At 28.4% G+C, this 14,676-nt stretch overlaps 1 protein-coding gene and 1 long non-coding RNA gene across 2 annotated transcripts in view; one reads left to right on the forward strand and one right to left on the reverse strand.

The window, feature by feature from the left end:
* The window catches only part of LOC117167097 (protein ecdysoneless homolog), a 108,344-nt gene extending 99,697 nt beyond the window's left edge, over positions 1 to 8,647 (reverse strand). Inside the window, exon 1 of the mRNA XM_033351737.1 lies at positions 8,447 to 8,647. Coding sequence (XP_033207628.1) covers positions 8,447 to 8,573 — 127 coding nt within the window. The 5' untranslated portion in view covers positions 8,574 to 8,647. The remainder of the gene's footprint in view (positions 1 to 8,446) is intronic.
* The window catches only part of LOC117167098, a 68,677-nt gene continuing 62,549 nt past the window's right edge, over positions 8,549 to 14,676 (forward strand). Inside the window, exon 1 of the long non-coding RNA XR_004466352.1 lies at positions 8,549 to 8,734. This is a non-coding gene — a long non-coding RNA (uncharacterized LOC117167098). The remainder of the gene's footprint in view (positions 8,735 to 14,676) is intronic.

Genomic DNA, 14,676 nt, shown 5'->3' on the forward strand with positions numbered 1-14,676 from the left:
AGAGAGAAGCCTGCGCGCGCAACATCGCCTTCTTCTTCTACACACCGACGAGCGGCGAGTCAGTGTTGAAATGTATACTTTTTCCATAATGTGAGCACTGGTCATGTGTTGTAAATGCGGTAAAACTCAAAATATGAAGAAATAACGAATTAAAAGTAATTGAATAAATTGTTTAAGCATTTTGCACACAATTCGAATTAAAGTGCATAAATCACTGTAAGGTAAGGATAAAAGAGGCTGTAGATAATTAAATACATGGTCGAAGTGCAACATAACCAACAAATGTCAAGCCTTACGCGGCTGGATTTTGAAAACTCGAATGGCTAAATTATAAGGAGTTTAACGTGAAAATGAACAATTTTAAGAATAAAAGTTTTGTATTAAAAGTATAATGAAAAAAAGTGCAAAACGTACACCTTTTAATCGAGTTCGCAATATTTAACAGAAAAGTATTAAGGAATCAAAAAAATTTAACTTATTTAAACATTTATCGATTCCCAAATATTTTTTAAATAATCTATTTTCTGGATGAAATGTAATATTTGGTCATGACAAAACAGACATTTGGTCTAATGTTTAACAAATTTCTGTTTGTTTAAGGAATTATTATTTGCTCAAGCAGTTGTTTCCGATGACCTTAAAAAATAATATAAAGTGGAATATATTCAATTATTTTTTTGACTCTATAATGTATAGAAAGAACATGTTAACCGTTTTTTAATTATTTACTCTCTAAATCTGAATCAGTACAATTTCATTGATTCAAATAGATAGATATGGGTCACTGACAATAGGTGATAGGTTACTTATTAGTTCAGTGAAATAACCACTTTTGGGGGTCGGCAGCGCTGCACCATGTCCATTGAGCAATCATAATGAAATAATATTTTAGTACATTCAATCAAAGAATCAAAGTAAAAACTCAAAACCCATCAGTATGATCAAATATTAAAAAGGTGAAAAATTCCGATACTTTTAAATGATAAACAACCTCACATACTACTTTAATTTCAAGATAGAACTGTTATGTATCAACGAGTTAGAGTATATTTATCCCGCAGTTAATTCAATAATTTTTTTTAAGTAATTCAGTTTGATCTGAATTGTTGATTTCTGAAACTTTTGATGACTATAAAGTCAGAAAAATAATTGTATGTGTTCCGTTTTATATTCTTTCCCCAAAGTTTTCGAAAGGGAACTACTTTATTAAATAAAAATTGTTTAAGCAGATAAGAATTTGTTAAACATTAGAAGCAATGTAACCAAAGTATGTAATTATTCAACAAAAAGAAGCATAGAATACGAACTTGAGAAAAAAGTTGACATCTCGTGTGTCGATTTCTAGATCTTCTGAAATTAAACAATAATTAATTATTTACATAATCACGTAATGTTTTTTAAATTAATTCACTTCTCCAAACAATGACCAACCACTACATTTCAATCCAAAAATACATTTTTTTACATATTTTGGGAAAAGTAAATATTTAAATAAGTTACATTTATTTAAATAATTACAAATTGCTTTCGAAGTCATGGAGAAATTCAAAATGTCCGTTAGTAATTATTTGGGTCATATTTGTGGCCCACATTATTCCAGTTTCTTTACAATGAAGGGCCGCTTCCTGTAACTTTTTCCGCCCTGAATCCGAATCTAGAAACAAAAACCTCCTATCACGTAAGTAAGCTTTAGCCTAGGGTGGCACATTTTGGCGGGTGGGAGGGGGGTAGCCGAATTTTCGTGCTGTAAATTTTCAAAAATTTTGGATTTTTATTCACAGATGCTCACTTATGTAATTTATTGAGTAATTCTAAACATTACATAAATCACCCGATGCATTTTAATTTTACCTTGTATAATATACGTTATGTAATATAAATAAAAGTACTACACAACAGTAGTTAATTTTTTATCCTATAAAGGCAGAAAATTTATTTTAGCATATAGGGGCGGCTTATACCTAAATCCGCCACTGATATTATTTTTTGATTAGTTGTTATCATATAATCCCTATAATATTCTAATAAAATAGAAAGAAAATAATAAAAATTTCATGAGGTATTAAAATATATTACTAACTCGTCTTACAAGTAATAAGCTATAAATAATATTCGAGCCGCAAATCTGCCTTTACACATATTTTTTTTCCAGCATTGTAAATGATTTCTGTTTATTCAATTAGCTCAATAATATAGGTTTTTATAATTTTAATAATGTATATATAGATGAAAAGAAACTTCTGTTATTAAAACAGGTTCTAAGCATTAAGAGTTTTTCATGAAATTACACTAAAATGGTGCAATTTGATTTTTCATGATATTTCGGAAATAATGAAAGTTTTTTTCTAACTTCAAGTAGCATTCCTTTAGAATTGTAACAACTTAATGATACAGATGTAACAACTTAATATGAGCATGATACTTATTATATGTTATATGATACTTATTATATTGAACTAATTCTTCTTTGAAATTTAGAAAGTACAATTTCAAAATCACCGCCTGATCTGCCTAAGTTTCCAGGTTATGATTTCGTATTTCCACTTGATTGGTGCAATTTTTAAGACCGATATTTCTGTAATTATACTTGTATGGAGATGAAACTTAAAATGCACCATAGATTATCATTCAAAAAATGATAATTTGTTTAAAATATTAGTTTTACCAGATTTACTAGCTTGACCCGTCATTACTGGCATTTCCAGTAAAACTGCTACATTTACCTGTCACACGCGTAGGGTCCCATCTCTAGTGCTCGAGAATGTGACCAGAGGTGACTTCCGTCTCGTATATGTAAGTTACCATTCGAAGCTTTACTTATAGTCCTTTTCATTTAAGAGCGGAAGCTTAGGCGCCGCCATGACTCTTAGCGGGCATTTAAAAATTTCGGTCATATTTTGGGTAAAATGTACACTATCGTACCTACTTTTAATGTAAAAGTGAATGAAAACGATGTGCCAGGTACTGAATTATTGCATAAATAGGTGGAAAATATACCATTTGTCAGTTAAAAAGGTAGTTAAAATGCAGAAAACAATGTACTAAAGGAAAAAAGCAGCAACTTATTGACCGGTATGTGGAATGCAGGTTATGTTTACAGTGCGTATAGTATAAGGTTACAACAGTGAAAAAATAGTCTTTTGCATAAGAGTGAAATAATTTTAATAATTACAAAATATAAAAAAGGTTGATAAAGCATTTTAAATGAAATGCAGTTGAAAATGAATTAATATCTATCATTATAAGTGGGTTGTCAGTTTTGAAATTCACCTAGCTTTCAAATTACTGAAATAAATGCAAATGCGATTTTTTTAGTTTGAAGATTTTTCTCTGAAAATTCATACAATAAAAGAAATATGAATAGAAAATGGTGATAAAAATGTTTGTAATAAATACGTGAAATTGAAAGAAGTGAAAATATTTTTTTATTCATGTTTTTATACAGTACTTTTTATATCAGGGTGACCGCTTGACGGGGAAGTTCAGAATTTTTTGTAACATCCTACCGAAAGAAATCGCTGAGTTTTCTTTAGCGAAATAGCCTGGCCCATTTGTTTCTATAAACAAAGTCGATTTGAAACAAAATAGCCTCGGAGATAGTTTGAGAGATTTTGGTCCTTTTCGAGATTCTTTTAGTGGTCCCTTTAAGAGTGGTGTGACGGTAATATAAGGTTCCTTTCGTATTCGTCACGTACCGGACGGGCAGAGTTATTTACAGTAGTTGGTCATGGCTAATCCGTTCTCCCTTTTTAAATTTCACTTCAAATTATTAACACTTTTTTTTTAATTTATGAATTTTCTCATTATAATTATAACTTATATACAGATATACGATTTTCTAGTTGAATTCAAAAAGGTTGTCTTTTTTGGCGTAACTCATTCCATTTACGAGAAACGTTCTATTAATTCCAATTTTAAGCATTAAAAAAAAGTTAGATATCTGAAGTCATCGAAACCCGTAGATTCCGAATTATTATGTTTTAGGCTGTTAACTATGACATTAAAAAAAATCTACTTCTGAATTTTAATCCGAAAGCTTAACAAAGGACCCTTGAGTGTCGGCTACTCTATTGAGATAGCCTCTCTGCTTGTTATTTATGATCGTATTCTTATTTCAATTTCGGAAAAGGTATTTTAAAGCCTATAGACCATTGAAACGAGCTTCCTGGACCTTTAAAGGTATCTCCCTGAGTGCCTGCGGAGAATTTCTCTGAGCATCTTTGACCTAAAGAATTTTTAGTATATACTCAAAGATTCTTTTCGGTAGAGCAGACGAGAAATATGTCAGTAAATTCATTTTTTGACTGGGAATTTTACAAATTTTAAGAAAAAAAATACATTTAATCACTTGAAATATTACGAATGTCGTATCACACGATAATTTACAATAAGCTCAATTAAGAATTTTTAGAAATGTTTGTTATTATTATATAATATATAATATTATATAATAATTTATTTTAAAGCGTGAATTTGCAATATAAAGAATTTTAAAATGCAGGTTTGGAAGACTTGAAAGAATTAATAATCCACAGGGTTTGAATTTGAACCTTTTTTTATTAAAAAACATGTTGAGTTGAACAACTGTAAATAGATGTAAATAATGTCATGACTTTTTTTTTAAATAAATTGCAGTTCGAGTATAAATAATCGAAAAATACTTCCTTTCGAAAGACGATTTTAATCTCATGCTCGAAATTAAAGAAGGTACACGCAGATTTTAATTTTAAATATTGAACTGTTTCAAAGAGAGAACGTTAGTATTTAAAGAACTTTAAACATCTGATTAAACCTTCATAAACTATTTGTAATGGAAATAATATCAAATTAATATAATGCAATGAGCAAATGTAAATATCCTTGTTTACATCCTTAATGCTTGAAAAATACTCGTCTGTGCGTGTACATAACCTCACCCACATATCACTTTTACTGCATTTCGCGCAATTTTTAATATGCTTTTCAAGTGAACCATCGGGAATGTCACTCTTTCGATATATTAAACAGGGTTTTGGAAATAAAATAATAAGTACATTCCAAGTAGGACTTGGACTGACTCACTTTTGCACTTTCCAAAATAGCACCTCTTGTGCGCACCAACCTTTTTTCTTTTCGATGAATTTTCTCCTGGTCTATTAGACATTTCTTTTTTGGGAAGTTTTTTAACTTCCAATTGTTCAAAATAGTTTTGTTTTCATCAATGTTTACTATTCCCATATAAGTTCCAGTAAAAATTGACCCAAACTCACATGGAAGTGCTATAAACTTTAGCGCTTGCGCAATGTCGGTTTCTTAAATGAAAAGGTCTATACGGAAAGTTTCAAACGAACTCGAGAATAGAGCCAGCTGAAACGAGATGTGGTCCAATACTATGACAGGGCTATGGTCGTGTGAATATAGCAGGAGACGATGACTGGGTTGCGCGCGCAACGTATTTCTCCTCTACTGAATTTTAAAACTCGAAGGTGCACGATTGCCGGTCGGAAAACTTCGACGGTTCTATTTATATCTTTCTTCTTTATCCGCTTTGAAATAAAATCAAGAAATTGGGATTTTAACATTTCCAGGTTTCAATGCTGGCGATTTCCATGATTTGAATACTTCACGCACCTCTTTTTATGCGCAAATTTTGAGGTTACATACAATACATACAATTTATACAATTGCTTTGAAAAATTTCCTGTTCCAATTCAAAATTCAGGGTGCAATTTAAAAAATTCAAACTTTTAAATCTGAAAATGATTTATTTGAGGTGGAAATATTTTGAATTTTAAACTTTTAAAACTGAAGCTTCACAAATTTTTAATTCAGAAATATTTCATTTAAACGCTCAATAATTCATACGTATTATGTTAAAATTCGAAATTAACAATTTTAAATTTTAATGACTTTAACATTTAAGAGATTTCTGGTTAAAAAATATAAATTGCGCTATTATTTTTAAGGTTTGAGATAATAATATTTCAACAAAAATTCAGTTCTTAACATTAAAAATTGAACGATTAAACCAATTTTTTAACTGAAAACTTTTTAAAATAAAAGTTAAATTATTTTTATTTTAGGTTGTTCCGGATTAATATTTTTGCATTGTTATTTATAGCTAAAAATTTGAGTTTACCAATTGAAAATGATAGAAATTAACTTACTATTAAAATAATTGAATTTTCAACTAAAAAAAAAAGAGAAAAACAAATTTCCAACAAAATAATTATATTTTGAACCAGAAAGATGAATGTTTTAACTGAAATTATTAATCTACAGTTCGTAAATAAAATTTTTGAGTTTGGATTTATAAATGAAAATGTAAAAATTAATAGTATAAAGCGACTTAAAATAAAATAATTCAATTTATAATTTGAAAAGTTTCCAATTAAAAAAGTATTGTAATTAATCCATTTTTGTCGATTTTTTTTTATTTGTAAAAATTTCTGTTTTTGGTTGAAGATTATTAATTTCAGTTAAAAAATTCCTCTTTCTGGTTGAAGATGTAATTATTTTGTTGGAAATTTGTTTTTTTTTCTTGTTTTTTTTTTAGTTGAAAATTCAATTATTTTGATAGTAAGTGAATTTCTAACATTTTCAATTGGTAAACTCAAATTTTTATCTATAAATAACACTGCAAAAATATTATTCTGGAAGAACTTGAAATAAAAATAATTTAACTTTTATTTTTAAAAAATTTAGTTAAAAAATTGGCTTAATCGTTCAATTTTAAATGTTACGAACTGAATTTTTTTAAAGTATTATCATTTTAAACCTTAAAAATAATAGCGTAATTTATATTTTTAACCAGAAATCTCTAAAATGTTAAAGTCATTAAAATTTAAAATGGTTAATTTCGAATTTTAACATAATAGAAAAAAAATTGTAAAGTTAAAAGTTGTTCAAAGTATGTATTTTATACGTATGAATTATTGAGCGAAATGAGGTTTGGTAATCTTCTTACTACAGCGTATAATTCACGTGCTTGAAAATAATTCTTCAATTATGCATAATACATTTCATACATCAGTAATTCCAATTATAATTGGACTTACTGATGTTTGGTTTACCATTGCATGACACAAATATTATTATCAAAAATCATTTCTTTAATAAAAATTTGATTTATAATTTATCTTTTGAAATCTCATATAAAGTTGTAGGCAAAAAGACTGAAGATTTTAAAATGTTTCATTTTTAGGTTATGACAACTACTGAAAACAAACTGATCTTGTTTCCGTCTTTGCACTTTTATTCTGTATTATGTAGTGCGAGGCACAACTTCATCATCGTCCTCCAAGAATGCTTTTCTTCGTCTTTTGTTTTGACTTTCACTCATTTTGACATCACAGTACTTTATTCCACTCAGCGAACTGTTGGAAACTATAGTGTGATTCGAAAAAAGGTTTTTTGAGTGTTATATTTTATCGGCAAAACACTCAAAATACACAACAAAATCGATGCTTAGATTTTTGAACCAAAGCGATATTTCGATTTTCAATGATGCGACGCGACGGACGGGGCAAAGTAGATTCTATAGCCTATTGCTCGGATTAGGCAGTGTTGCCAGAATGAAAATTACATTTGTACTCTGATGCAGAAAGTCCCCAAGATTGAAAGAAATGTTAACTGTATGTTCTATTATATATCTCTTTCACCACTGCAAACTTTCTGCATGCAATCTGCTGATCTGCAATCATATGAAAGCGCCCTGAAAGTGTACTTAATATTTTGAAATTGTACTGTCGATGGCAGCGTTGCGACGACGCCGCATGTTATTAAACTGTCGCGCATAATTCAAATTATTTAATTTAAAATTGTCTTATTCTTATTCTTTATTTACTATTCAAACAGTTAATTATTTTAAATAATATTAATAACACGGGCCAACAAAATTTGTACCCAAAGACTAGATTATGTGACCCCGAAAAATTTTGATCGCTCAGATCTGATCTGCCTGTGAGCCGTACTCGTATGAACAGTAAAACTAAGCCGATTTAATTGAGCCATTAGACACTAAGCCGACTTAATCGAGCCATTAGAAACAATAAATCGGTTACACTACGGGTACTGCCGAATTTCGAATTTCAATTACTTCTCTTTCTATCTCTACAAGTTAAAAAAGGAAGACCTTTTCATTTTCGACTTTCAAGTTTAAAAACGGTCCCAAAGTCCCACTGTGCAACTTTGAAGTCTTGAACCACAAGAGTGAAGGAGACAGCAGTTTTCTCCATCTCTTCCACTCTCGTTAAAAGAAGCACGGTACAAACTTTTGATTTGTCATCGACTGTGGCTAGGTCTTAACGGCATCGACCAATCGTAGTGGTACACGAGGCTCGGTACCCAACACGCTAATTCCAAATGTATTCAAAAACACAAATTCAGCACGTGCACGCAAATGTACTTGAAAAAAAAAGAGTATGATGTAAAGTGTACTCAACTAGTAATTGTGGTACGTACGTACTCAAATTACACGAAATGTACTTTTTCATTACAATTGTACTGAAAACGGCAACACTGGGATTAGATGAATTGCTCCCAACACGGGCACCTTGCACTACTGCGCATGCATTGCAAAAGGGTGCTTTCATGCCTCTTCAAGGGTGCGTTCCAGGGGACCATCCGGGTGCACTCCGAGCCGTTCCACGACGTCAGATGAGTGTTGGGCTTCACTCGGGTGAACCCTTCAGTGATCAATCGGGTGATGAGTGGGGGTCACTAGACGGGTGACTATTTCATCTACTGAAACTAGGTAGGTAGAACTGAGTAAACAGTGGAATTGGCGGGCAGGGGTGCTATTCTCGAATTCGAGTTTTTTTTGCATGCGAAAATGGCTGATTTTCGAATGGTTGACGCAAGCCGCTATTCTCGAGTTTTCGCTCACCGTTCCTATGCGTAATTTTCCGAACACTTTGCAACGAGTGGTCTGACTCACTCGAAACACAAAATCGTATGCGAAAATTGGCATGAAACTATGGCCAAGGTTCTCTGGATACGGGGACCGTGGGGACTAATATTGCACTAACCTCAAAAGACTCATGTCAATACAAGAAATCATTGAAATTGTACGGGAACGCACGGAAGAACCATCGTTCATACTTACTTTGTTTACTTCTATCGTGGAATCAGAACTTCCGAGGGTCACTGTCTACTGTACTCAGTTTCATTGGTCAATTCATTACATTGAAACATCGGCAACGTCGCACTACACTTCGCCTTCGAAAGCACATCGAGTGGAACTCAAAAATACCAACCGCGCTCGACAATTTTTCGTATACGAATCTATCGCTCGAAAATTTTCGCATGCGATAAAAAGTCGAGTGAGTTCCAGACTAGCGCCCCAGAAGTGGCGGGAATCGCAAGCTTAGTAAAAGACTAAAGTTTAGTATCTTCATAATCTAAGGTTTAGTATCTTCATCACTTTCCACTATTATTCAACACATCACTGTTTGTAATAACAATGATCTTGCTACTGAAGCAGCAATTAAAATCTTATCCTGTTCTTGCATTTTTTAAACTTTTGTGTAACGTAACCTCAATTATCTTTCACCAAACATACACCCGACGCACACTCGAAACCGTTTATTCTGCCGTTCTCCTTCCACTTCACCCTAGTAAGCTCCGCACACTTCTTTACTTCACACACCAATTCACCCGGGTGGTCGCCTGGAACGCACCCCAAGCAGGCAGCCTGCGTGCAGAAAATCCATAAGAGTGGAAGATATAGAGAATGGTCCATCTCTTTCACTCTTAAGGGTTTTCTGCATGCAGGCTGCCTGCTTGCAGAGTCATGAAATCATCCTAAGGCGCTTCATTGGCTGTCGTTTGTGCACTTATTGTTAGAGACCCTGTAGGGGTTCCTTCAGGTTTCTCACCAAGTGTACTCATCGAGTAAACCTGGAAAAGGGGCCTCTTTTCTGTCAAAAATACAACTACTTTGTTAAAATTTTTATTTCTTTTATTTGAAGGTTCATCTCTTTCGTTGAAAATATATTTTTGAAACTGAGAATTAATCTATACCATTTTTGGTTAAAAAATCATGTATTTTGTTAACAATTCGTCTTTCTTTGTAGAAATTAAATTGCTTTATGGAAAATTTATACTTTTTGATTCAAAATTACATTTTTCGGTTGAATTATTAACTGTAAATATTTTTTGTTTGCAAAGTCGTTTTGTTGTAAATGCAACTATATTGTTAAAAATCAAAGTCATAATTTTTGGGTGGAAAATTCGATTAGTCATTTAAAGTTGAACTACTTAGTAAATAAATTAATTCTTTCTTATTAAGGATTCATAATTATAGTTGAAAATTCAACTATTTGCCTTTAAAATAGGTTAAAAATTCACCTTTTTGTTGATAATACTCCTTTTGACTTTAAAATTAAAAAATTTATTCAAATTAAATTGACCTTTTTTAGTAGAAATTTAATCTTTTTGGTTGAAAATTGTATCATTTTTGGTCAAAAATTCAATTTTTTGGTTAAAATATGAACTGCACATCTTCTTCGGTTTAAAAGTCGATATTTCACTAAGAGTTGAACTACTTTGTTAAAAAATACGTTTTTTTAACAATGTTTTATAATTATGGTTGAAAATTTAACTATTTGCTTAAAAGTTTAACTCTTTGATTGAAAACTCATATTTTTCGTTTAAGAAATTCAACTTTTTGTAGATAATTCGTCTTTTTGACTTTAAAATTAAATAATTTCGTTGAAAATTCATGTATTTTGTTTAAAATTTGTCTTTTTTTGTAGATCATTAATTTTCTTGTTCGAAAATTCATCTGATTGGTTGACAATTCAACAACTTTGTTGAAAATAAATTTTTTCCGTTAAAATTATTTATCTTTATCTGAAAATGTAACTATTATAGGAATGATTAAAAATTAATCGTATATATTGGTTAAGTTTGAAAATTGTTTTTTTTTTATATAGAACATTAATCTTCATGGTCAAAAATTCACCTTTTTCCTTGAATATTTAACAATTTTATTGAAAATTCGTTTTGTTTCTTGTTCAATTCAATTTTTTATCACAGCTTTTATCTGAAAATTGAACCATTCCATTTTTGGTTAAACCTTATCCTGTAAATTGTATTAGTTAAAACACCAATTATTTGTTAGAAAATTATTTGATTTGTTTTCGATTATGACTTGAAATATTATTTCAGTATAAAAAATTTTTATTTTTAACCCATTCAATTTGAAATTTTTTAATTGTAGAAAGAAAATTTCGTTAATTATCAGCAATATTTGACCGTTCATTTAAAACAATCCATTACAAACAACTGTTAAAAACTATACAAATTTGAACAGAATGGTTCGAAATAGAAAGCCTTTAATTGTTAAATATGTAATGAGCTAAATTTTAAGTTTAAACGCTACAATTTTAATTTCAAAAAAGATTCAGAATTAATTTAAAACTTGAAATTATTTCAAATAATTTGAAACATGATTTAGACTTTTGCAGATTTAAAAAAAAAGCTTTTTGAGAATTGTACAGTATTTAAAAAGAATTACAAAAATGGTTGTGATTGCTAAGAACATTGAAAATGATTTTTTTATTTTGACAAATAAATTTTAAGTGAGTATTTGAAAACATTTTAAAAATTAAAAAAAGGAATCCGGAAGATTTTTTAACTAATACAATGTACAGGATAAAGTTTCCACCAAAAATTGAATAGTTCAATTTTCAGATAAAAACGATTAATTTTTACTCAATCCTAGAATAGTTACATTTTCAGATTTAAAAAAAAAAAATTTTTAATCAAAAAAATTAATTTTCAATAAAGTTGTTAAATTTTCAACCAATAACATGAATTTTCGACCAAGAAAATTAATGATCTACAAAAAAAGACAAATTTCAAACAAAATACATGAATTTTCAACATAATTATTTAATTTTAAAATCAATAAAACGAATCATCTACAAAAAGTTTTTTTTTTTGCGAAAAAGAGTTTTCAATCAAAGAGTTAAACTTTCAACCAAATAGTTAAAATTTTAACCATAATTATAAAACCTTGTTGAAAATAACAGTATTTTTTTACGAAGTAATTCAACTCTTAGTGAAATAATCGACTTTTAAGCCCAAGAAGACGTACAGTTCATATGTCAACCAAACAATTGCATTTTTGACAAAAAATGATACATTTTCAACAAAAATGATTAAATTTCTATCATACAAGGTCAACTTCCAACAAAATATATGAACTTTCCACAAAATTATTTAATTTTAAAGTCAAAAAGAGTATCATCTACAAAAAAGCTGAATTTTTAACCCAAAAATATGACTTTTTAGAAAATTTTAATTGTCGACCAAATAGTTTAACTTTCTATCAAATTGTTGACTTTTACCGCCCAAGGATGCAATTTTAACAAAAAAGTAAAATTTTTAACAAAAAATTTAATTTGAAGGAAAATAGTTGAATTTTCAACTATAATTATGAATCCTTAATAAGAAAAAATTAATTTTGTAACTAAGTGCTTCGACTGTAAGTGAAAGTTAAACTATTTGGTCGACAATTAAAATTTTGGTTGAAAAATCATATTTTTGGGTTAAAAATTCAGGTTTTTTGTAGATGATACTCTTTTTGACTTTAAAATTAGATAATTTTGTTGAAATTTCATATATTTTGTTGCAAATTGACCTTGTTTGTTAGAAATTTAATCTTTAAATTAGATTACTTCATGAATAGTTGAATTACTTTGTAAAAAAAATACTGTTTTTTTCAACAAGGTTTTATAATTATGGTTAAAAATGTAACTATTTGGTTGAAAGTTTAACTCTTTGATTGAAATCTCATATTGTTCGTCGAAGAAAATCAACTTTTTATAGATAATTTTGGTCGAAAATTCATGTTATTGGTTGAGAATTTAACAACTTTATTGAAAATTTATTTTTTCGATTGAAATTTTTTTTTTTATCTGAAAATGTAACTACTCTAGGATTGATAAAAATTAATCGTTTTTATCTGGAAATTGAACTATTCAATTTTTGGTTGAAACTTTATCCAGTACATTGTATTAGTTAAAACACCAATTATTTGATAGAAAATTAATTTAATTTGTTAAAAAGTAAACTTTTGGGTTGAAAATTGATATATTTTGTTAATTAGATTTTTTCCTAAAATTAAAAAAACTGCAAAATCAAAAAATTTCCTTAAAATCTTCCGGATTCTTTTTTTTATTTTTAAAATGTTTTCAAATACTCACTTAAAATTTATTTGTCAAAATAAAAAATCATTTTCAATTTTCTTAACAATCACAAGAATTTTTGTTATTCTTTTTAAATACTGTACAATTCTCAAAAAGCTTTTTTTTAATCTGAAAAAGTCTAAATAGTGTTTCAAATTATTTGAAATAATTTCAAGTTTTAAATTATTTCTGAATTTTTTTAAAAATTAAAATTGTAGCGTTTAAACTTAAAATTTAGCTCATCACAAATTTAACAATTCAAGGCATTCTATTTCGAATCATTCTGTTCAAATTTATATAGTTTTTAACAGTTGTTCGTAATGGATTGTTTTAAATGAACGGTCAAATATGGCTGATAATTAAAAAAATTTCCTTTTTTTAATTAAAAAATTTCAAATTGATACAAATTTTTTATACTGAAATAATATTTCAAGTCATAATCGAAAACAAATAAATTAATTTTCTAACAAATAATTGGTTTTTAACTAATACAATTTACAGGATAAAGTTTAACCAAAAATAGAATAGTTCAATTTCTAGATAAAAGCTGTGACAAAAAATTGAATTGAACAAGGAAAAAAACGAATTTTCAATAAAATTGTAAAATTTTCAAGGGGAAAGATTAATTTTTGATCAAGAAGATTAATGTTCTATAAAAAAAAAAAGATTTTCAAACTTACCCAATATATACAATTAATTTTTAATCAATCCTGTAATAGTTACATTTTCAGATGAAGATAAATAATTTTTAACGGAAAAAATTTATTTTCAACAAAGTTGTTGAATTGTCAACCAATAACATGAATTTTCGACCAAGAAAATTAATGATCTACAAGAAAAGACAAATTTCACACAAAATAAATGAATTTTCAACGAAATTATTTAATTTTAAAGTCAGAAAGACGAATTATCTATAAAAAGTGGAATTTCTTAAGCGAAAAATATGAGTTTTCAATCAAAGAGTTAAACTTTCGACCAAATAGTTAAATTTTCAACTATAATTATAAAACCTTGTTAAAAAAAGTCAAACAAGCTGAATTTTTAACCTAATTTAAAGGAAAATAGTTGAATTTTCAACTATAATTATGAATCTTTAATAAGAAAAAATTAATTTTTTAAATAAGTAGTTCAGCTTTAAGTAAATAATCGAATTTTCCACACAAAATTTTAATTGTTAACAATATAGTTGCATTTACAATAAAACAACTTTGCAACCAAAAAATATTTACAGTTGATAATTCAACCGAAAAATATAATTTTTAATCAAAAAGTATAAATATTTCATAAAGCAATTTAATTTCTACAAAGAAAGACGAATTGTTAACAAAATACATGATTTTTTAACCAAACATGATATAGATAAATTGTCAGTTTCAAAAATGTATTTTCAACGAAAGAGATGAACCTTCAAATAAAAGAAATAAAAACATTAAAAAAGTAGTTGAATTTTTGATAGAAAAGAGGACTTTCTTACCATTATAATATAACATAATTATAATAG

This window comes from Belonocnema kinseyi, chromosome 2, assembly GCF_010883055.1.
Source record: "Belonocnema kinseyi isolate 2016_QV_RU_SX_M_011 chromosome 2, B_treatae_v1, whole genome shotgun sequence".
NCBI classification, from domain to species: Eukaryota; Metazoa; Arthropoda; class Insecta; order Hymenoptera; family Cynipidae; genus Belonocnema; species Belonocnema kinseyi.